The 25,235-nt window shown below is 36.4% G+C and overlaps 2 protein-coding genes across 2 annotated transcripts in view; one reads left to right on the plus strand and one right to left on the minus strand.

Moving 5' to 3' along the window:
• Nucleotides 1–3,399: 3,399 nt before the first annotated feature.
• On the minus strand, nt 3,400–10,678 carry LOC106092489 (farnesol dehydrogenase). Its single transcript, XM_013259374.2, has 3 exons — nt 9,988–10,678; nt 4,483–4,620; nt 3,400–4,421 (listed from the first exon to the last, which is right to left on the minus strand). Exons 1-3 carry the CDS (start codon nt 10,564–10,566, stop codon nt 4,380–4,382), a joined length of 759 nt encoding a protein of 252 aa, XP_013114828.1. The 5' UTR covers nt 10,567–10,678; the 3' UTR covers nt 3,400–4,379.
• LOC106095989 (uncharacterized) overlaps nt 4,239–25,235 on the plus strand; it is a 173,435-nt gene continuing 152,438 nt past the window's right edge. Inside the window, exon 1 of the mRNA XM_059366622.1 lies at nt 4,239–4,320. Within this exon, the coding sequence (XP_059222605.1) occupies nt 4,246–4,320 (75 nt within the window). The 5' untranslated portion in view covers nt 4,239–4,245. The remainder of the gene's footprint in view (nt 4,321–25,235) is intronic.

Raw genomic sequence — 25,235 nt, forward strand, 5'->3', positions numbered from 1 at the left:
CGTACCGATAAGCACTACGATTGTTTACTGAAGTCTTACATGGCTTAACTATTCACAAATGTCGCAACTATTATTGAAGGGATAACCACTGCTGAAAATTTTTTCTGATATTTATACCAAAATTCGAATCAAGGCTACCGTGCCAATAGATAGGCCGAAAAACGTGGAAATTCGATTGAATTCCAAATGGAAAATATGATGATGTGATGGAAATCAACAGTAAGCAACAGTAACAACAATATAAGCGCCATCTATTGGGGGATATTAATCATTTGAATAGGAACGCCAATCCAAACAAAAAAATATTGAGAGAGAGAGAGAGAAAGAGAGATAGAAGGGGGACAAGCTTCCACAATAGGCTATCTTAGTAAAAATGTTCTAAAAAATTAAGAATTGAAAAAAATCTATAAACAACAGGAACTGCGGGAATAACTTATCCTAAGAAATAATATTCTAGAAGATTTCTGTCGAATGAAAATTATGATAGAATATTTTATTGAAAAAAATTTATAAACTCTCATTAAGAACAAAAAAAAATTGAAAAATTTTGCCATATAAATATTGGGTTGCCCAAAAAGTAATTGCGGATTTTTCATATAGTCGGCGTTGACAAATTTTTTCACAGCTTGTGACTCTGTAATTGCATTCTTTCTTCTGTCAGTTATCAGCTGTTACTTTTAGCTTGCTTTAGAAAAAATGTGTAAAAAAAGTATATTTGATTAAAGTTCATTCTAACTTTTATTAAAAATGCATTTACTTTCTTTTAAAAAATCCGCAATTACTTTTTGGGCAACCCAATACAATTTTGAGAAAAAGTTTAAAATTTGTTTTCAAGGACTTCAGTCAATTAGTTTTTATCCTTCGTCCTTAAGTGTCTTTCATGATGTGATTGGCTGTTTCGAAGGGAATTTGGGCATAGGCTACTTCTCCTTTGTGGCGTTATTGGATATATGTAGAAGGGGTCTTTTAAATATCTGAAGTTGGAGTCCATGCATGATTCGCTGGTGGGCATGAGGATTCCCTTGCTCTTGGTGAATTGGATTGATACGAGGGTTGCCCAGCATTTGTTTCGACCAATCGACATGAGCCTTTTTTTTGAGCGATTGATAAATTGGTTGGTATCCAACGCGAACAAATTTTGTTGACGGTCAAATGTTCAAGCTTTTCTCAATCTCACGATAGGTCAGGCACATGACGATCTTGCAATATCAGTTGGCGCACAGCATCTATGGTTTTTGGAACAACGACTTTCATGAAATTTATCTTGGAGTAAACTACGACCTTGTTTAAATTCACCATCCCATCGATAAATACTGGTCCTTGATCGGACTTCGTCGCCAAGAATTGAATCGATGCACTGTTGTTGAGTAAATCTGCTTCGAAAGTTGTAAAAAATAATCGCACGAAAATGTCCATGATTTAATTCGAGATGAATCGTTTAAGTTACTGTAAGCAACACAAATAGCGCTCGTTTTATTCAAAACAAACGTAACCCTCAAAAATGTCAAACTTTACGATAGAGCTGTCAGTAAGCAGATTGCAACACAAGGGTTGTCCAATCCCGAAACGTAAAAGGTAACCCTGATATCGGGAGATGTTTATATATAGCAGCTATATCCAAATACAAACCTATCGGAACCATATAGGGCACGGATGTCAGGGAGCCTTACATAGCTCACTGTGTCAAATTTCAGCGAAATCGGATATAAATACGCATGGTATAGACAAAACACCATAAATGGGGAGATTGTCTAATATGGCACTTAAATCCAAAAATAAAAAGATCAGGGCCATAGTGAAAATGTATATCGAAGAGTATAATACAGTTCTCCATGCCAAATTTCAGCGAAATCGGGTAATAAATATGATTTTTAAGGGCCCAAGACCTTAGATCGAGAGATCGGTATATATGGCAGCTATATCCAAAAATAGACTGATTTGAATCATATATGACATGAATGCCAAAAATCCTAACATAGGTCGTTGTGCCAAATTTTAGCGAAATTGGATCACTAATGCGCCTTTTATGGGCCTAAGACCTTAAAACGGGAGATCGGTGTATATGGCAGCTATATCCTAATATAGTCAGATTTGGACCATTCCCAGTAGGGATTTCAAGGAGCCTATAGCAAAAAAATTGTGCCGAATTTCAGCGAAATCGGATAAAAAACTTGGTTTAAATGGGTCTAAAACCTTAATTCGGCAGATCGGCCTATATGGGGACTAAATCAAGCTATAGTCCGATATAGCCCATCTTCGAACATAACCTGCATATGAATAAAAAAAGAAACTGTGCAAAGTTTCAGCTAATTATTTCTATTTTTAAAGCCTGTTGCGCGATTTCAACAGACAGACGGACCATCGAACCGACGGCCAAGAGGATCGAAAATATATATACTTTAAAGAGTCGGAAATGAATATCTGGATGTGGTGGAAACGGAAACGTTCTTCTGTCCGTCTGTCTATCGAAAGCAAGCTAAGTTTCGAAGAAGTAAAGCTAGCCGCTTGAAATTTAGCACAAATACTTCTTATTAGTGTCGGTCGCTTGGGATTGTAAATGGGCCAAATCGGTTCATGTTTTGATATAGCTGTCACCAATGTGGGGTCTTGACTTCTTGAGCCTCTAGAGGGCACAGTTCCTATCCGATTTCACTAAAATTATGCATGAGGTGTTTTGTTAAGACTTCCAACAACTGTGCCAAATATGGTTCAAATCGGTTCATAACCAGATATAGCTGTCATATAAACCGATGTGGGGTCTTGACTTCTTGAGCCTCTAGAGGGCGTAATTCTTATCCCATTTGGCTGAAATTTTGCATGAGGTGTTTCGTTATGATTTCCAACAACTGTGCTTAGTATGGTTGAAATCTGTTCATAACCTAATATAGCTGCCATATAAACCGATCTGGGGTCTTGACTTCTTAAGCCTCTAGAAAGCGTTATTATTATCTGATTTGGCTGAAATTGTGTACTATCGCTTCTCTCATAACCTCCAACATATGTGTCAAATATGGTCTGAATCGGTCTATAGCCTGATACAGCTCTCCTGTAAACCGATCTCCCTATTTTATTTTTTGAAACCCTAAAGCGCGCAATTATTAATCGATTTGTATGAAATTTTACACAATGACTTCTTCTGCAACATTCAATTCAATTTCTTTTCTTCTATCCTTTGTTTGCCTAAAATGAAATACCGGGAAGAGAACAAATGCGATCCATGGTGGAGTTTATATAAGATTCGACCCGGTCCAATGTAGCACTCTTTTACTTGTTTTTATCTCAAATTGAATCTTCCATCTAAAACTTACAATCTGGCAACACTGGTCTTGTGCCTATTGTTCAAAAGTATGAATGGATGATGGGATACTCCAGCGATCAAACTCTGTAAAGCTGGCCTCTCTTGCGACTGGTAATGGTGGCACGGTTTTTGTACTTACAAATTGTTATTGCTGTTCTTTAAGACCTTTGGTTGTAGTGTTGTTCCTTCCTGTTTTATGAGGTTTTTTAGCCAGCACATAAGGCTGACCAAAATTGGCTGGCTAGCTGGCGCATGTTGCACATTTTATCGTGGTTAATTCTTTTGTTGAATTTTGTTTGGTTTTTGTTCTTTTTTGTGGCTAAGGTTTACTTAAGTTTATGGCTCACGACTTTGTTCAACATTTTCTTTTATGAGTTTTGATGTTGCATGTTTTATTTTTTAATGTTGTTTGTGCGCCATCAATACTTTCGGCTGCTCTTTCATTTCATGAATTGGCATTTAAGTTGCGATTACAGGCTCATTTCTTTCAAATGGGTGTGTCCAAATGCCAGCATGTGTGCCCAACAATTGACTCTGATGATCATAGGCGGTGATCTCTTAATGGTTAAACATGTTTGGGGTCAATCAAAATAATGAGCCTACGTGTTACACGCTCATTTTTGGTATTTGAGGGATCGGTGTTTTCGGTAGTGTTCAAGAAGAAAAACATTGCTAATTTGAAGGTAATTACTTTCTTAGAAGGAGCAAATATAAGTCATTATGGCTAATTGGTTAATTAGTGGCAAAGAATCAAAAATTTTCATATGATTTAGGGATCTTTAATGGGGTGAAAAGAGATTTTTTACGACTGGAAGTACTTTTACTAAATTTGTGTCTATAATGCAATTTTTTAAATTTCCCAACTTCTTCATTCTTCATATTCATAGTGGTATTAATTTTCTTTTCTTTATTTTACAGATTTCATCATACGACCATACAGCTCCAGGATGTGGAGCCCACAAAAAGGTCCTACACGACTGTGGGACCTTAGGTTTAGTCTTTTATTTATTTTACAATTAATGGTAAGTTTATTGATTTTTTTTATACATAATTTTTTGAATTTTGTTTTCTTTATTTGCGTTTAAAACTTCTCCCCCACTGGCTTGATAGTTAGTTCATGAATCTGTAAATGAAAAGAAAAAAATTATTAGTAAAAATTTTATCAATTATTTTCACATAAATACCTGAACATGTGGAGGAACTTGTAGGCAATAAATAACAGCATCTGCTACATCGGATGCATCCAGAAATTCCACATCCTTCATGTATTCCATATCTTCGGGGCTGAAAATGTCGGTGCGTACAATGCCCGGGCTAATACTCTAGAAAAGAATACAACAACAATATTCCTTTATTCGTGAGACTTTGGAGATTTTGACTGAATGATAAGGACCAACAAAAAACAAGTAAAAAGGGATTAAGTTCAGCCGGGTCGAACTTTGGATGTACAACACCTCGGATATATGTATATTAACCATCTTTCGTCATAATGTATGACTTATGAACTAAACGTGGGCATTTTAGTTCCTTTTAGTGATCGCTCCTTTTAGTTCCGTTCCACGAAAGGAACTAGTTCCTTTTCTTAGTTCCTTAGCTCCTTTTTCATTTGCGAGCCCCTTTTTTGATTTCTTTATACAAAACAAAAAAAGAGCTTTGGATTTTGTTTTCAACCTTAAAATTAGTGTTTTTAAATGTACATAAAGATCTGATATTGAACTAAGAAATCATTTTTTGCACTTTGTTTTAAACAAATATTAAGTGTCGATGCTAAAAAACACGAATCGAAGCGCATCGAAACAATTTAGATTTGTTCATAATAAAAAAAATAACATGTGGATGCCACCACGTTTCTACATTTGTGCCACCACATTCATTTAATGTGGTAGCCACAAATCACAACGTCCTTTCACCTAAATCACAACGTACACAGTTGTTGTTCATTAAATAAGTTGACGCTTTTATTTAGTTGTTGTATGAAGCTGAAAAATATGGCATGTCAATCAGCTGGTCTACAAATTAACAAAAGGTAGCAAAAGAAAAGTGTACATGCAAAAATAAAAGGAACTATAAGAAGAAAAAGAGATGGAACTAGTTCCAGCAGTTCCTTACTTAGATAAGTTCCAATGAACTAGTTCCATTCGGAACTACCCAACTCTATTATGAACCCATAGCAGATATATCTTCATATTGTCCAATCTCCACCAGATTCAGGAGGCCCAGTCCTCAAGAAATTGTGGACAGGAGGCGCCTTATGGATGAGACGCTCTCCCAGGATTTGTTGGCCATTTCCGAGTGGGGTAGAATGAATACAGTAGATTTTAACGCACAGAAGACGTAGTGATGTTTCTTTTCACACAAGCCATTCACTGACCCACGACAATCGTCGATATTGAACAGTCAGAAGCTCTTGATGTTCTGGTCTTTTCGTCAAAACACGTATTCGAAGTATCGAAAAAAGCATTCAAGTGTTTGGGCTTTCTTAAGCGGTGCAGGACCTCTTTGATCTTCTCAATATCTATACTATCCACATCAGGTCGAGAATGGAATATAACTCTCATATATGGGCTGGAGCTCTAAAATCATCCTTGGATCCTACTTGACCGAGTTCAATGGAGAACGATGATGTTGATTGGGGACAGTAGAGTATCCAACTCTAATGGTTCTCTTGAACATCTTCGGAATGTGGGTAGCGTTGTATTGCTCTATCGTTACTTTCATGGCTTGTATTTCAAGGATATTCGTCTTCTTATACCTGACGTAAGGATGTTCACCAGGAATACTAGACATGCCAGGAATTCACACCCGTTTGTAATTGATTGGCCAGTCGACCGAACCATGCATTACCGAGAAAATTCATTTTTCGCTCGAACCATTCGTATGTGGAATCGTCTTCCGGTTAATGTCTTTCCCATCGACATTGACGTTCACAAATTTAAGACGAATATCAATAAACACTACTCCCTCTTTCTCCCCATCCAACCCTTAACATTCCTAAATGCCAACACAATGCAGTGCATATATAGGGGACATCCCCTGCATCCCCTGCTCAAATAACCTGGGGGGACGCCCCATCCCAAAACCCACCCGAACGGACATGTTTACCGACTGGGACAATATGGATATCATATGAAAGGTATTTAAGAGTGGAGTACGAACTTGGCATAAAAATGACACACTTTGCGTCAGGGGAGTCACCCACTCCCAAAAACACCATCCAACAGGACACTTTTACCGCTTTGGGCAATATGGGTATCAAATGGAAGGTATTTAAAGTAGAATACAAATCTAACACAAAAATTTATATTCTGTGTGAATAAAATTTGACACTAAATACCCTTGTTATGGGCCCAAGACCCTAAATTGAGAGATCGGTCTATATATCGCAGTTATATCCAAATATAGTCGGATCTCATCCAAAATCAGTACGAATGTCGAGTGGCCTAATTTCAGTGAAATCTGTTAATAAATTCGCTTTTTATGGACCTGAAACCTTAAATCGGGGGATCGGTCTACATGACAGCTATATCCAAATCTGGAACGATCCGCGCCGTTTTAAACAGTGATGTCAAGGAGACTAACACAACTCGCTATACCAAATTTCTGAGAAATTGGACAATAAATGTGACTATTATGAGCCCGAGTTTTTAACCAAGAGATCGGCACATTTGACATCTTATCCAAATCTGAACCGATCTGGCCCACATTACACTAGGATAATGAAGGACCTACCATAACTCACTGTTCCGCATTCCGAATTCGAAATCGCATAAAAAACATGCCTTTATTGGGGTCAAGACCCTAAATCGGGAGAATGCTATATATGCCATCTAAATCCAAATATGATCCAATTTCGACTATTCTCGTCACAGGTGTCGAAGGTCTTATTCAAATCTTTGTTCTATTGGATACCAAAAAAAAAAGATATTCCCGTCCATATGACAACTATGCCTAATTATGGTCCCATCTTAACCATAACCATTTTCTAACGATTGTTGAGCGCTTTAATATAACTTTTGTTAAAGGTTTTGGCGAAATCAAGCAATAAATGTGGCTCTTAAGAATCTAAAAAGAAAGATTGGTCTATATGATAGCTATGTCTCAGTATGGTCCAGTGTAGATCATATTTGGCTAGGAAATCCCTAGGCCTTGTATTAGTCGTTCTTCCAAATTTCAGTGAAATCAGAAAATAAGTGTGGTTTTTATGCGCTTGAGAGACCCGAATCGCAAGATTGGTATATATGGCAGCTATATCAAAATATGGTCCGATATGAGCATATTTTTTCGGACAACGGAAGGCTTAACTTAAACAACTCACTTAAGACTCTAAGTCGGCCGATCGGTCTATTACTTCAATTGGCTATGACAGAACATTTGTTCTACTAGCCGAACGTAGAATAGCGTTTCAAGCGCCTTGATCTTCTGCGCTTATCTTATAGTCGAGTTGTCTCCCACCAATTGATCTTTCCATCGGGCTTTTGGTCGTCCCGGTTTGCGTGTACCACAGTGTTTGCCTGACAACATGACCTAGCCAACGCAGCCGTTGTATTTTGATGCTATCGTCGTCATACAACTCATTCAGCTCGTGCCTATTTTCTACATTAACGCAAACTGGTCCATATATTTTACGATCGGTCTATATGGCTGCTATATATAAGTACGGTCCAATCTGGATTGGATGACAGGAGGCTCAAAACAATTCTCTGTGTCTTACTTTCAGCAAAATGGGATAATAAATAGGCCTTTTACGAGTTTTAGACACTATGTCGGCAGACCGGTCTGAATGGGCGATATATGGTCCGATGTGGACCTTACCAGTTTCAAGCAAAGGGTAGCATACATTTCAGGGAAATCGGGTAATAAATGGTGCTTTTATAGGCTTGAAATCCCAAATCGGCAGGTCGGTCGGTATGTTTGTCGGGAGGCTTGATTAACTCACTGTTCCCAATTTTGGCGAAATCGGTTAATAAATGCAGCAGGTGTGGACTTAAGATCCTCAATTGACAGATCGGTCTATATGGCAGCTATATCGAAATATCGTTCATTCTGGAAAATCTCTGGTTCAGATAACGGGAAGTTTAAAACAACTCACTGTTTCATATTTGAGCGAATTCGGGTTATAAATGCGGTTTTATGAACTTAAGAACCTATATCGTCAGATTGGTCTGTATGGCAGCTTTATTTAAATGAAGCCTTATCTCGACCATTTTTGGGTTAGATGACGTGCAGTTTAAAAAATTATTTCTTGAGCCCCAAAAGTACGCAACTCCTATTCAATTTGATCCAAATTTTTGCACTATAACTTCTTCTTTGATCTCTGATATTGTGGTTGTAGGAGTGTTTTGTGTTCTAACTTTCGTCTGCTTGGTTCTGTTTAATAGCCAGATCCATTAACTCTGCGACTAAAGTGGGATCTGGGTCTGAGTCGAGTGGGTGTGGATTGGCAGTTAAACGAGTGACGTGTGTCCTGTGTCGCCAAGTCTCTATCGGGACACGCATCCTGCACGTTGGTATAAATCCTTGCTCTGTAGGTGTTGAGGCGGCTGACGATCTAGGCGGCCAATTGACCGGTCCCGAACGTGAAATAAAATGTTCACTGTGTCGCTGTGTGGCACGGCCTTGTTGAAACCACATGTCATGCAAGACAGGCTGTTCCATTTTGGGCAAAAAAAAATTGGATATCATCTCACGGTAGCGCTCATCATTCACAGTTACGTTACAAATCGCATCATATTTTAAGAAGTACGTTCCAATGATGCCACCAGCCCATTAACCGCACCAAACTGTGACTTTTTGTGGATGCATTGGTAGCTCTTGCAATGCATCTAGCGGATCATCACTCTCAAATTGACAATTCTGCTTATTTACGTACCCATTGAGCGAAAAATTAGCTTCGGCGCTCAGAAACGCGCGATGAACTTTCTTAACCAAGCACGCTTTTGGATAGTAAAGTTCGAAAACGACGAGAAGGTCTCCTCCTAGCCTTGTCACTCTCGGGATGCTTAATAAATAAATTGACGGTTGAACAACCTGGAGCATCTCTTCGGATCGGTCAAGGTTACGTAGCAAAAAAATGCTGAAGTCCTGTCATTCCATCTTCCTAGTTTCGCGAGTTACTTAACAGTAGACCAAAATTTAGCTATACCAGTATCGGTTGGTGTATTCTCTGAAGCCGAACCAATAGGCCTTCTTTTATTTGACAAACGCCCAGCGCTCATAGGTTATGAAGTCGGGTGGTCGGTCTGATAAACGCGCCAAATATGGTCTAAATCGGTCAATTACCTTCTCCTAATACCTCTGATATTCGTGCCAAGTGTGGTCTGAATCGGTCCATTACCTGATATAACTCCCATATTATCCGATCTCCCGATTGTATTTCTTGAGCCTCAAGAGGGGGAAATACTAATCCGATTTGACTCAACTTTTGCATAGTAACTTCAGCTGTGACTCTTAACATTCGTGCTAGGTATGGTCTAAATCGTTTCATAAATTAAATTTTCAGGAATTAGATTTCACCCAAATATATAAAAAAAATTCATGGGATTTATTGCTGACTTAACATAATCTTGTTTTAGTTTCTGCCCATAAGGGGAAACCGTGCAAAGAAATTGACAACTGCGATCCACGATAAGATTCAACCCGGCAGAACATAAAACATTATTTCTGACTAATATTCGCATGATTGTACTCACCGTGACCCTCAATTTCGTTTTGTGCATCAAAAACTCATTTCGATAAACTTCAGTCATGGCCGTAACGGCATGCTTAGAGGGTGCATACATATTTGTAGATGCACCCTCAAAGTGAATCACTTGGTGACCAGCAACACTGTTAATATTTATAACATGACCCAATCCCTGAGGATCTTTTGACATGGTCTTAAAGGCTTCACGAGTACACAGAGCCACACCCATAATATTGGTGTCCACGATGGCCCTCAAGTCTGCGGTATTATTTTCCCGCACTAATTCTGTGCCACGTACTATGCCGGCATTATTTATCAACACCGCTACGGGTCCATACTCCTGGGTGATGTAATCGAATGCCTCGATAATATCTGACTCCTGGCAGACATCACATTTGTAGGCATGTAAACGTTTCTGCTTGTCTTCATCGTTGGGCCATAAATTTCGTATTTCTTCAACACGCTCTCGGCGACGTGCCAGACCCACAACAATCATGCCATTCTCAACAAGTGCTTTACAACAGGCAGACCCTATGCCCGAGCTGGCTCCGGTTACCACAGCTACCTTTCCATGCCACTTTTCCATTATATGTTTAATTTGTTTTTGTATTTTAATTACTATTTGTTTGATGTTTAAAAAACTCCCGCTTTTGTTCTTTGCGCACTGAAGGCCGAGCGACAACTAACAACAGAGTACAACTGTCGTCTCACGTAAAACAAGTGGGATCTATAAAAAGAGACGATAGCTGAGATATACAAAAACTAAACTAATTGTTATCAATTACAGCAGAGTTACCATCTTTAGTTCTTGTCTTTTTGATTTATGGATTTTTTTAAGTTGCCACAGTCAAAAATTTTGTTATATGAGAGATGTAAGAGCAAGATGTTTTGAATAGAACTGATATTTTATTTTTTGTCTGAATATCAATTTATATTTTTCCTATCGAAACTATGGGCAAAGTTCAATATTTTGCAAATTTGGACAAAAATAAGCGGTCCCATCACTGAATGTATCCTATATGAAACATTGCGCCCACACAGAAAAAAAAAATAAAAATTGGTTTCAATCACGAAATTAATTGATCCAACGAATTTTTTATTGAAATTGCTTCAATCACGAAAATGATAATATCAATTACAGTTTTTGAAAAAGGTAATTAAAAAATGTTCAATTAAAAAACTGCATATTCAGTTAGAAAAATTATTGAAAATGTTGCGAAACTTCCAAGTTTTAAATTTCAATTAAAAAAATTATTGAAATTTTCAATTAAATTCTTGATTGATCGAATTATAAAAATGATTGATATTTTTGAAATTTCCAATTCATTTTTTGATTGATCCAATTAAAAAACAAAAATTACACATAAAACGAATTTACATTAAGTCTTCTTTACAATGATAGTGCTGGGCTAAGTTTTCTATATAGAGACGAAACAATGAAATTACCTTTTTTTAAGAAATATTGACTTTTTTCACATTTTTTGATTTGTAACTCGCATAATTTTTGATCATATATTAACACCTCAGCAATAATCATGTAAAATTTCATGAAGATATCTCTATCTGTTTCAAAATGGCAGACTTATAACCACTTATTTTTGTTCCCATCCGACTCTGCGTTATAGCATTAAGAGGCGAGTTCGGTGAACATTTTACTTCACGTTTGGGACCGGTCAATTAGCCGCAAAGATCGTACGGTTTAACGCCTTTAGACTATTTTTTGTGGGGCTAAGTTAAAGCTCATTTCTATACAGACCGCTTCAATTGACTCATTGGAAGACAACATTGAAGCATTAATTCGAGAGATACCGGTCGATATGTTGAAAGAGTATGCCAAAATTGGACTTAGCGGATGGACCATTTGAAGCGCAGTCACTGTCAACATTTGCATGAAATAATCTTCAAAGATTAAATTATATTGACCGTACTATCGATATGTTGGAAAGAGTATGCCAAAATTGGACTTAGCAGATGGACCATTTGATGGACCGCAGTCACGATCAACATTTGCAGAAAAATAATCTTCAAACATTGAATTAAATGGACCGAACTATCGATTCAAATAAAGATTTCATGCATTTTTCTGAATATTATGTGTTTTTTTGAAAAACTTTCTATAGCTCTTAAAAAATCACCTTTTTATTTGTAGCTGCAATATAGATTGATCTTCCAATTTAGGGTCTTAATTCCATAAAACCGGATTTATTGCACGTGGGAGTTACACCAAATATTTTACCGATTTAAACAATACATAACATGGATATAGGTGATCATACCAGGGCATAATGTGCCATATTTTAACCAGATAATATATTTTTCATGGCCTCTGGTTGTAAACTCTGGCAGTTATATCATATTTTTTTAAACAAATCGGGTTGTACGTGGCATGTATGTTGGTGGTAAAAAAAAAACCACCACATCTACTCAAAGTGTTTAAGGCACAAATTATATTTGTGCTCTTTAGCATCTAAAAAATGTGAATTAACAGATGTGCTTACACCCAGACAAAAGTTGAAACCTAACATGGTCATTTCAGTACCATACGGTATTGATAGTAGAGCAACACCGTATGGTACAAAAACAATACCGGATGGTGTGGATGAACTATAAAATGATTAGTACCGTTTGGTATTAACCTTATTACCGAACTGGTATTGGTTTTAATACCAATCTATTATTGGTTTTAGCAACAGGGCGTTATTGGTTTTAGCACCAGAGCGTTATTGGTTTTAGTACCAAACCGTTATTGATTATTCGAACACCTATTGAACCAAAAAAACATGGAAAATAATTTTAATCTAATTTTATTTCGTTTATTTATGTTAATAACTACAAAATAATGTAACATCGAGACCAACCTCAATTTCTTTGTATTTAGCTATTGATTTTATATTCTCTGATTCCCAGAAATGGTTTTCATACGAATACATAAACACACCATCGTTTTCCACACAAGAGACTATCATGTTTTTAATGTAGAATGTACTTAGAATTTGTACTATTTCAATTTTCACCGCCTTCGAGTATTTGAGCAAGTTTTTATACTCTCCACCATGGGATGGGGGTATACTAATTTCGTCATTCTGCTTGTAACACCTCGAAATATGCGTCTTAGAGCCCATAAAGTATACATATTCTTGCTCGTCATGTCATATTAAGTCGATCTAGCCATGTCCGTCCGCCCGTCCGTCTGTCTGTCGAAAGCACGCTAACTTTCGAAGGAGTAAAGCTAGCCGTTTGAAAATTTGCACCAAAACTTCTTATAAGTGTAGGTCAAAAAGTTCTTGATTTTTCAAATATACGGACATACTGTGCGAGTGCTTGTAAACAAACCCTTCTTGAAGTCATTAAACTATACGCAGCATATTGATATTGCCTTTATTCGGTGGCGCTGAATTCTCCGCGCTAGTGCAAGTGAAGGTTTCGCAATGTGCGCGTGGATTATTGAACAATTAATTAATAAAAAGATTCATTTTAATTCTTATCAAATCACAAAAATTAATATAAGAGAAACTCTACCGACAGAGACGAAGATACAAATAAAAATTTATATACAAACAACAAACATCTGTTCTGCTTCAGCAAATACTGGCATAGAAGCGACAGTGTTACCATATCAAAAAAAAAGGCGGCATCTGCTAATCAGCTGATTGTCAGTCCAGTCAAAACGGTGTTATCGACTCTGCTACGGTCGTTAATTTCAAAAAATGAGTTTCAACGAGTTTTCTTCTCTCGATTCTCCTCGTAACAGCTTAACCCTATTTAGGGTAAATAAAATGAAAGAATTAGAAAAAATCAATTCGGAGCTCATGCAGCGTATCCAATCTTTGGAACAATACTGTGCCCAGTTAAAAGAAGAAAATAAAATATTAAAACAAATGCCTATGGTTCAATGTACGAGTGCAAGTTCAAGTTATAATTCAAATGGAAGTACAAATTCCAAGCCTTGCGAAGATCAAACCATACACTACCAAACTGACGAGGAAGAACTAGCTCGAGAAACCGAGTGGATTCTACAAAAAAATAAAAAGAAAAGAAAAAAGTTAAATAATGATGTTTCTCCTCACCAAAATCAGCAAAGTGACAACGCACATCAAATTTCGCCAAAAAATAATATAAATAATAAAAATAAAAACGATGAGAAATATCGCCCACCGCCAATAATGGTATCAGGCATTACTGACTACATAAAGTTTCATCATGATTTAAAACAAAATATTACAAGCTCGTTTTTAATTAAAATGCTAAGTAATGAAACATACAAAGTGAACACATTTAATTCTGATGATTATAGAAAGTTGACAAAACATCTCTTTTCAATCGGGGTGTCTTGGCATAGCTATGAAAATAAAAATACGAGACCAATTAAAGTGATGGTAAAAAATCTCCACTATGCAACCGATAAAGAATCAATAATTGATGACCTCAAATCTCAAGGTTTTAATGTTCTTGATGCCCAAAATAAACTTAAATTCAAAACTAAACAACCTCTTAATATGTTCGTTTTATCTTTTGATTCCAAAGAAGACATCCAAAAAATATTCAAAATAAGAAGTATTTGCCATTCCATTGTTCAAATCGAGGAAATAAAACAACAAAGAGTGCTTCCTCAATGTAAACAATGCCAAAGTTTTGGTCACACCAAAAATTACTGTAATAAACCTCCACGGTGTGTCAAATGTGCGGGTAAACATAATTCGTACGAATGCGATAAAGAAATAGACCGTCCAAAATGCTGTAATTGTGGTGAACAACATCCCGCATCATACCGAGGATGTCAAGTCGCCAAAGAGTTGCAGAAGCTAAGAAACAAGAAATTACAATCAACCAGTAAGCGTACTATACCATACACCAATATTCCACGAAATAGCAATGAAAACCCGCAATCATATGCGAGTGTCACCGGAAATATCGTTTCAGAAGCTCCAAACAATATACTGTCACAAATACTCAGTAGGCTTAGTACTCAAGAAAACTTTTTTAAAACTATTGAAATCAGACTAGCTAATCTCGAGAAAACATCAAACGTATCTAAACATGTATAACCCGCTTAAGATTATGTTATGGAACGCCAATGGCCTCCACAAACACCAAAGGGAGCTTGAAGTCGTGCTCAACAACGAGAAAATAGATGTTTGTCTAATATCAGAAACCCATTTCACTACTCAATCATATATAAGATTCAAAAATTACGAGGTGTATCATACCACTCACCCAACGAATACTGCTAGAGGAGGTAGCGCAGTTATAGTTAGGAAGTCGATAAAGCATATAGAAGATGAGGAAATAAAAACGGATGAATTTCAGGCTACCACAATAAAAATATTCACTAAAAATGAAAATTTACTCATAACAGCTCTCTACAGTCCACCGAAACATCAAATTAAATACGAACAATATAAACAGCTGATAGAAAAACACAACGACAGGCACATTATTGGAGGCGACTTTAACGCCAAACATACTCACTGGGGATCCCGATTAACAACTACAAAAGGCAGAGAACTACTCAAAGCGTCGAATGATACTGGTTGCTCAATAATCTCATCAGGTACACCAACCTATTGGCCAACTGATACAAACAAAATTCCCGACTTAATAGACTTTTTTCTGGTCAAAAAAATATCGACGTCCCGAATAAAAATAGAAAATGGTTTTGATCTAAGCTCAGACCACTCTCCAATATTCCTTACACTTTTTGAAAAAATACTAACAAAAGAGCCTCCACCCTTTTTGATAAATAAATTTACCGACTGGCAATATTTCAATTTAATCTTGTGGAATGCAGATTTGAAAGTCGAAGCACCAATCTCTGTAGACGATTTGGAAAATGAAGTTGAAATACTAACTGCAACTATTCAGAAAGCCGCATGGCAAAGTACTCCTGATTATCGAAGTACTGCTTCTGAACAAACCTACCCGGTATATATTAGAGAAAAAATTCAACTGAAACGCAAAATACGTAAGAAATGGCAGCAAACTAGACATCCGTCATACAAGACACTCTTAAATAAAATCACTAAGGAACTCAGTGCAGAAACCAAACTTTTCAGAGATATGGAACTTAGGCAACATCTGTTGTCGTTAACAACTGATAAAAGTACCGACTATTCACTTTGGAAAGCAACAAAAGGAGTTAAGAGGCCTGTACCAAGAAATTATCCAATAAGAAAAGATGACTCATCATGGGCCAAAACGAATATGGAAAAGGCGCAAATATTTTCAGAACACATGGAGAACGTTTTCTCCAATAACAATGAAGTTCCAACTAATGGTAATGAAGGTATAGGAAATTTCGAACAAAGCATCGAGAATGTTACAGTTGGTGAGGTATATGCAGAAATAGGCCGTATGCAGCTAAAGAAATGTCCAGGTTTCGACTTAATAAATACTGAAATACTAAGAAATCTTACATATAATTGCATCATTAAAATAACCCAATTATTTAATTCCTGCTTCAAGTTAAGAAGAATGCCAACTCTTTGGAAAATTGCAGAAATCCGTATGATACCTAAACCAGGTAAACCTACAACAGAGGTAACCTCATATAGACCAATATCTCTACTACCAATGTTATCCAAACTGCTAGAAAAACTGTTTTTGAGTCGTTTAAACCCCATTATTGCAGAAAAAAATCTCATACCAGACCATCAATTTGGTTTTAGAAATTCCCATTCAACTATTGACCAGATACACCGCATAACTAATACTATTGAACAAAGCTTTGAGGATAAAAAAATATGTTCTGCTGTATTCTTAGATGTGTCGCAGGCTTTTGACAAAGTATGCCATGTCGGGCTTATAAGGAAATTAAGCAGGATGTTGCCTGAAATATATGTTGAATTTCTAAAATCATTCTTAGCGGATAGATTCTTCAGAATTAAACAGGATGACTCCTACTCAGACATGAAGAAAATTGGTACAGGTGTGCCTCAAGGAAGTATCCTAGGTCCCGTCCTATATCTTTTATACACTAGCGATTTGCCAGAACCACCAAACTCAGTCATTGCAACATTTGCGGATGATACTGCTATACTTGCTGTGGCAGATACAGAGGAGCAAGCAATCACTAAATTGCAACAAGCTCTTAATGAAATAAATCGTTGGGCCTCTGTTTGGCAAATAAAGTTGAACCATTCGAAGTCGGTTCATGTAAACTTTACAAATAAAGCTACCAGGAACATCGCCGTGCATATAAATGGAGTCAGTATCCCTTATTCGGACAATGCGAAATATCTTGGTATGACCCTGGATTCGAAATTACGCTGGAAAGCGCATGTCAAGAAGAAAATCGAAGAACTTAATATTAAATGGTCAAAACTCAAATATCTTATGGGCAGGAAATCTGAACTTTCCATTCAAAACAAATTACTTTTATATAATCAACAATTAAAACCAATATGGCTATATGGCATCCAACTATGGGGTTGCACGCATAAGAAATATATCTACATGATTCAAAATTTTCAAAATAAAGTACTAAGGAGCATAGTTAACGCCCCTTGGTATGTTCGCAACAGTGATCTCCATAGAGACCTCCGCATGAACACAGTGTCAGAGGAAATATCAATTGCAGCAACGAAACATGATGCCAGATTACGCCTTCATGTAAATCCAGAAGCCATTAATCTCAATGATCCAAGTACCAGACGTAGACTGAATAGAACTAAACCCTATGATCTCTTAATATCATGAGCTTTAAACTTATTTATTTTCTTTTTGTTTCCAATGTAAAATAAATTTTCAGATAGATTATATAAAATTTACATATTTTCAATGATAATTATGTTAAATTTGAAAAAAATTGCTTGTTAGCTTCTTATTGAAAGCTAGTTGCAATTAAAATAAAAAAAAAAAAAAAAAAAAAAAAAAAAAAAAAAAAAAAAAAAAAAAAAATAAGTGTAGGTCGGTTGGGATTGTTGATGGGCCCAATCGGTTTATGTTTTGATATAGCTGCCATATAAACCGATCTTGAGTCTTGACTTCTTGAGCCTCAAGAGGACGCAATTCTCATCCGATTTGGCTGAAATTTTGTACAACGGCTTCTCTAATCACCCTTAACATACCGCGTGTCTAATATGGTCTAAATCGATCAATAGCTTGATACAGCTCCCATATAAACCTATCTCCCGATTTTGCATCTTGAGCCTCTACAAAGCACAATTCTTATCCGAATGAACTGAAATATTACACATTGACTTCTGCAATGTTCAGCATTCATTTATGGTCCGAATCGATATAGCTCCAATAGCATAACAGTACTTATTCAATATTCTTTGTTTGCCTAAAAGGAGAATCTTATATACCCTCCATGGTGGAGGGTATATAAGATTCGGCCCTGCAGAACTTAGCACGCTCTTACATGTTACGCACTCAAATTGTCAAAACATTTTATTTATTCGATTAAAAACTTTTTTAATAAGGGCGTCAATATTTTAGGTTCAAAGCTCAACAACACTCCTGGCGCGATGATAAGGATAACAATGGGACGCCGTTAGTTCTTATTAGCCTCCTTTGTCTGGTATTCAATAAATACCAAATGGCATTAAAAATCTTTGCCAATGACACGAACACAACAGTACCCGGCGGTAATGGAAAAGTACCGTCATTTTTCTATCCGTGTAGATGGGCAGTAACGCTCAATCATCGCAAAATTTTTTACCATTAACTATACCACCTAACCCGTATCAATAAGTTTTTATTAAAATAGGGTTAAGCGTGCTTATAACAGACGGACGGACATGGCTAGATCAACTTGTTATATCATGGCGTTAAAAAGATTTACTTTATAGTATCTAAGGCCTATATTTCGAGTTATTACAAACGGTATGACCTGTTGTGGAGAGCATGATTATGTGACAAACATACTTTGTTTACATCGAAAGTGTTTTCTTAACTAATAACGGTAACCCTATGCCATGTTATTGTATCAGTTTAAGTTTGTTCTTCCAAATTTGTATTTGTATTTATTTTTATTGTGATAATACCCATACAAAAGACTAGGTCTTATACAAAGTATGGGTAAGGTAATCGTACAGTTTTGATTTGCAACTTAGTTATAAAGTAAAAATTAAGTGATATATTTTAATTTTAACAAATTTAAGGCAGCAATGAAAATTCAGAGATCAAATTAATAAAAGAGAAAGAAAAAAAAACAAAAAGTTTATGAATTGTATAAAAAAAAACAAAAGTTTATAAAATGCAGAACTATTGATTACAAAATTAATATTTAGCGGCAATATTGTGCGATTTCTGTACATGGCTATGCATTTTGACTTCGAGGGACTCATCATTTATTTTCTCAGCTGACGTACTTATATACAGTTGAACATCATCGGCATACATATGTATACTCTGCAACTGTTTGGGAAGGTCATTGCTGTATAAAGAAATAAGGAGAGGGCCTAATATCGAACCTTGTGGGACACCTCGTGAAACTGGAAGGCATCTAGAATTACGATTTCCAACTGATACAGATTGGCTACGATTTGAAAGATAGGAATGAATTCGATTTGTTGAAGATTCGGAAAATTAAAAAAAAATGTTTAAGTTTAAGACAGAGAATTTTGGTTTCAACAGAGTTAAACCCCTTAGAATGATCTAAAAGAACCAGAAAAGTGATTTTGTTGCGATCAATATTACTTTTTATATCTTCAACAACTTTCAAAAGTGCAGTAGTGCAACTGTGCTTGGGCCGGAATCCTGATTGGAGGTTGATTAAAAGTGAGTTATCCGCAATATGTTGCGAAATTTGTTTTTTCAAAAGGTGTTCAAATATCTTCAAAATATATGGAAGTATGGCTATAGGACTGAATTCTTGATTATTTTTCGGTACAGGGACTACTCTTGCCTGTTTCCAGGATTGTGGATAGCAGCTCCTTAATATAATATTGTTAAAGAAATAACAAAGGCAAAATAGGGGGAAATATTATTTTTAAAAATTTAGGATCAATCAGATCAGATCCTCCAGCATTAGATTTAATTGATTTGACGGCATCGATGATGTCATATGGTTCAAAGTGTCCAAAATCAAAAAGCTGATTCGAAGTAATATCATTGTCAATATTACTTAATACATTCCCATAAAAGTTAATACTGGACCTTGGTAGAGATATATTTAAAAAACGTTCATTAACTGCATTCAAATCCACATTATCATCAACTGCTATATTCTCCAAATGACTTAATATGCCTCTAGGTATCTTTTGTGTTTAATGCTTCCTGAAATGTCCTGCTAAAATAAGCAATTTTTTTGGGGTCATGGTGGAAGTTACTAGATTCCTTGCGCATCTGTAAGCATTATGAAATTCGAATATCCGAAAACGGTATCCAACGGGAGTTTAGATAATTTCTTCTTTCAATTAGTGCTTTAAATTCGTTATCGGACCATGCGCTTCCACTTCACTGAATAATTTTTGCCCTTATTGGAAAACATTTGTCAAATTCACTCTCCCTATTCTCTGAAGCACTCATTTTCAAACAATGAGTGTAAAGTTGAAAGTGGCCTGTGTATTAATGAAATGCATTATCTGATGCTTAATAATGTGTTATCGAAGAAAAACTCTAGTACAACGATGTTCAAAACGGCTAAGAAACTGATAATGAAAATCTTTGGCCTTCAATTGAATGTGTTCAATTGGTTTAATTATATATAACCTTTTTACTAAATTTAAGAAATCTAAAATTGTAAAAGAACCATTTTTGAACTCTCTAACGCTCTCTCAGAATAATGCTCGCCAGAGATTTAATTGTCTTCTGAGAATATATAAGGTGTTCCAATAAGAGGTGTTATTTTGGTATTCAAACAAAAATTCACTTTTTTTAAATATTGGGTTGCCCAAAAAGTAAGTGCGGATTTTTCATATAGTCGGCGTTGACAAATTTTTTCACAGCTTGTGATTCTGTAATTGCATGTAAAAAAGTATATTTGATTAAAGTTCATTCTAAGTTTTATTAAAATGCATTTATTTTCTTTTAAAAAATCCGCAATTACTTTTTGGTCAACCCAATAAATGAACCGATGTTTATTTCGTTATAAAAAGGATGGAATGCCGTTACAGGACCATGTATTTAAAGAAAAATGCAGGACCAGGTATTCAAAGAAAAATCCCATTTTTTCTAAATAAATGAACGAATTTTATTTCGTAATAAAAAGGAAGGAATGCCGTTAATGAAAAGGAACTTCAGCCATGGTCACCACTCTTACAGGACCATGCCGGATGATTCAAAATAACAATTCTTGCTGCAAAACGCCAGATTTATGGTAATCGTCGTGTTGAGAATACATTAGTCATTCCACCACTTCATTTAATACTAGTTACTCTGCTTGATACAGTGGTCTGGTAACCTTCTCGATTTAACCAGTCCTAGTTCTTAAGTGGGCACCCCAAAGCCCATCTGGTCGTCTAGTCTGTACTCATCCTTATAGGAGTTTCCGTGCCTTCAATTACTGGGGATATTGTAGTTTCAGTTGGTTTTGTCCGCTTAAGTGGTACAGTACTTATTATCAAATAGCGGCTCATTGTGTAATCTAAACTGCCTGAAATATTGGTCATTACTTTAAAGATGAAACTGCGTCCTTAACCGCTGCAAGGCCAAAAATAAAGCTCTCTCAGTGTTACAGCGGTGTTCGCAGCAATTTGCCTAGGCACAATGTGCAGAGGCATTACAGTTGGCATTTAGGTTTGTTCACGTACTTTTCCAGTAAAAATTTAAAGGAGAATAAAAACCATTTTAGTCTTTGAAAATTTGCCAACAAGCATGACAACGACTTTCAGTAACAATTTGCTGAACAACAGCAATTGAGTTAAAATTACCACTTGACTTGATAAACGTTTGCCTTGACGATAGTTAAAAAGTCAATTACAATGAAATAAATTTAACCATTATCAATAGACACTATTTGTATACCCATTACCACCACTTCGTTTGTAGCAACTTGAAATATTGATCTGCGATGACTTTTCGACTTTTTTTTTTAATTAGTTCCTGTTACACGAATGAGATAACTTTTGCCTATTAATGACTAAAATAACGTTTATTCCATTTAAATATTAAAAAAAAGGTCCCGCACAAGCCAATTTGAAATTATATTTTTGTGAAAAAAATTAAATTCTTTTCTTTTTTAAATCATGCAAATCGAAAACGGAATAATGTGAAACGTCTGATATCTCTTCCGAAAGGCTACATAACCTATGAACAACATGAAATATTGATCATAAAAATCGGTATAAACATAGTTCTTATTAACAATTAAACAAGATACTTCATTTAGAATCATCTTTGGCAAACCCGTTTACATAAAATGTCGTAAACGGTGATTCAGATTTAAAGAAAATTACTAAGAAACAAACAACTAACGCTCCCATAAATGTATGCTGAAGTGCCCATTGGGCTTTGTTATTGCAGTCACATCCATTTTTATTGAAGTGTGTTTTCCGTTGGCTACCTGTTGGGGATGATTTTGTTACAGAAGCCACAATTATGAGGGATCAGTAATTTGAATGTTTTGAAAATTTTGCAACGTGCACGTGTTAACTCAGGTACATAGCCACACTTTAATAAGATGTTGCCATTCATAAATACCTGTTAGTAAAATATTGAAAAATATGTAGTATAAATTGGTGTCCATTGATCGATTTGAGTTATTCAATAATTTAAGACAAACCTGAATAACGACATTTTCCGTTCATGTTGAATACAATTTAACATGTCATTCAACACGGAGAAGAACAAGGAAAATACAGAAGGAAGAACCTAGCCCAGTTTCAAACACGGTCAAGAAGATGCAACGTGGCAATTGTTGATGGACCATCAAGTGAACGGAGACACCACGTCATAGCATGCTGAAAAACCACGTCATAGGACGCTTCAAATTTCTTAAGTTCACTACCAAAAAAGGAAGGAAATGTAAGCATCGAACTACAATAATTGCAATAGAGCTTATGTCCCTATGGAGCAAAACATTCTGAAGGACAACGAACGCTGTAGAAAAAATATAACTTTGATTTATTGAAGGAATTATTTGACATAATCAAGGCTAACGGAGGTTCAAAGAAGACGAGAACTTCTGCAAACTACAAGTTGAGAGCAAAGGCCGTGTTGGCTGTTCCAGGGGCAAAGCTGCTGGTGCCAAGACCATCTACCTATCCAAGCGAAAGATAGCAATGGAAGCGACTGCCATCACACTTACCAATTCGGCCATACATGATTGTTCCGAAAGTAGCATGAACTCATTCGACAACAGTACAGATAGTCTTTGAGAGGGTTGTAATGCAACATCAACCAGAAAATGGAAGCATAATCCAACAAGCATTTGAAAATGCCTTGTTACAAGCAAGCTGCTGGGCTAAAGAAGAACTTGGTAAGCACGCTTTATCTGGAGAAGTGAAGCATGCACTTTAATGGCAAAGACCTTGAGAGCGTTGAATATCAGGCCGAGGAGCTCAAGAATGAATCCCAAAAACTAAAACGACTGCACTAAAAGATGGGAAAACTTAAACAATCGCAGTAGTAAATCAGAATGTGTTAGATGAGTTCAATATGTGAGGATCAATTGAAATGATTGTTACCGATACAGTGTGAAGTGTGAATACCGGAAAATTGACAGGCGTGTAAGTTCGACTGCAGCAAACATTCGAAGAGAAAGGTCACCATACATCCAAGCTTATTTGTTACCAGGACCATTTGCTGGATTGCCTTCTTCACGTTGTTTTGGACGATGAACTCTATGGATTGACTAGGTCACCAAACATCCAGTACTTCTTTGTGGGGGAATTGATGAGTAACTATGAACAACAATGAATTGAAAATAACCTTCAGAAATGGTAAAACTCAGATTAAAGAAACAGATATCCATTTGAATTTGTGCACAGATACTTCTTATTGGTGTAGGTCGTTGGGGATTATAAATCAGCCATATCGGTTCAGTTTTGCATATAGCCCTCACATAAACCGATCTCCCGATGTGACATCTGGAGCCCCTAGAAGCCACAATTGTTATTCGATTTGGCTGAAATTTAGCATAAAGTGTTTTGTTATGACTTTCAACAACTGTGCCAAGTATGGTTCAAATCGGTATATAATCTGATATAGCTCCCATATGAGCCGCTCTTCCGATTAGTCTTGTACGATCCCTAGAAGCATCAATTTTTTGCTTATTTGGCAGAAATATGGTGCGTTTCACTGTCAAACATCTTTAGCTTGATCTATAATTTAATCATGAATCGTCTTGCAAACGAATAACGCTGCAAATTATCGAATTTTGTTATCAAAATGTGTGCTCTATTAAAAAAGTTCATCGAGCGCTTATTGTGTTCAGCGACGAAGCTCTTTTTGGCTCAATAGGTACGTAAATAAGCGGAATTATCGATTTTGGAGTGAAGATCAGCCAGAAACATTGTAGGAGCTACCAATGCATTCAGAAAAAGTCACAGATTGGAGCGGTTTATGGGCTGGTGGCATCATTGGACAGTACTTCTCCAAAGATGATACGAATCGAAAATCAACTGTGAATGGTGAGCCTTATCTTGAGAGAAATCCGACGTTTTTTTGCCCGAAATGCAAGAGCTTAACTTGCATGGTAGGTGGTTTCAAGAAAGAGAATGCCAAAATTGGACTGAGCGGATGGACCATTTGACGCTCAGTCACGCTCAATATTTGCATGAAATAATCTTCAAAGATTAAATCGATTCAAATAAAGATTTCACGCACTTTTCTCAATTTAATGCGTTTTTTGTTGAACAACTTTCCTATAGCTCTTATAAAATCACCCTTTAGTTCTTACCTATCCAGATTGATTTTATAAGCCCACCAATTTGCGAATGGTCACATTCTCATAATAAAACAAGTTCTCAACGAAATGAGAACTTAAAGTGGAACTTCTTCTGACTGCCAGTGCGGACATACACACCTCAGATGTTCTCCTGACAGTTTTTGCAAAAGTCGTTACTTGCAACCTTCAATGAATGTAAGACGTCTGTTCTATCCAGCGAAAATAGGCACCGACATTAAGGATAACACAATGCCTGTAGCTGCCGCATTACCAAAGAGAAAGCTCCCTTAGCTTCATACCAGTGGTCGTAGCAATTTGTCTAGCCCCAATGCACAGAGGCATAAGGTTTAGCATTAAATTCAGTGCATCAGATGATGCCGTCCTTTGTGCGGCTGTTATGCACAAACAAGCCATCCTTTGGGTCCTGTTAGGTATTGAGTAGTAGGTGGACTTTTGAAGCACCGTCCACCAGACCACAACAC

The sequence above is a fragment of the Stomoxys calcitrans genome, chromosome 4, assembly GCF_963082655.1.
Source record: "Stomoxys calcitrans chromosome 4, idStoCalc2.1, whole genome shotgun sequence".
NCBI lineage: Eukaryota > Metazoa > Arthropoda > Insecta > Diptera > Muscidae > Stomoxys > Stomoxys calcitrans.

What these genes read in the sequence shown, in the direction of transcription:
- LOC106092489 (XM_013259374.2), bottom strand. Translation starts at nt 10,566, where the DNA reads ATGGAAAAGTGGCATGGAAAGGTAGCTGTGGTAACCGGAGCCAGCTCG. An exon ending in AAACGAAATTGAGGGTCACG is followed by an intron (nt 4,621 to 9,987) that starts GTGAGTACAATC and finishes ATTCTTTTCTAG; the next exon opens with AGTATTAGCCCGGGCATTGT. An exon ending in AAGTTCCTCCACATGTTCAG is followed by an intron (nt 4,422 to 4,482) that starts GTATTTATGTGA and finishes TTTCATTTACAG; the next exon opens with ATTCATGAACTAACTATCAA.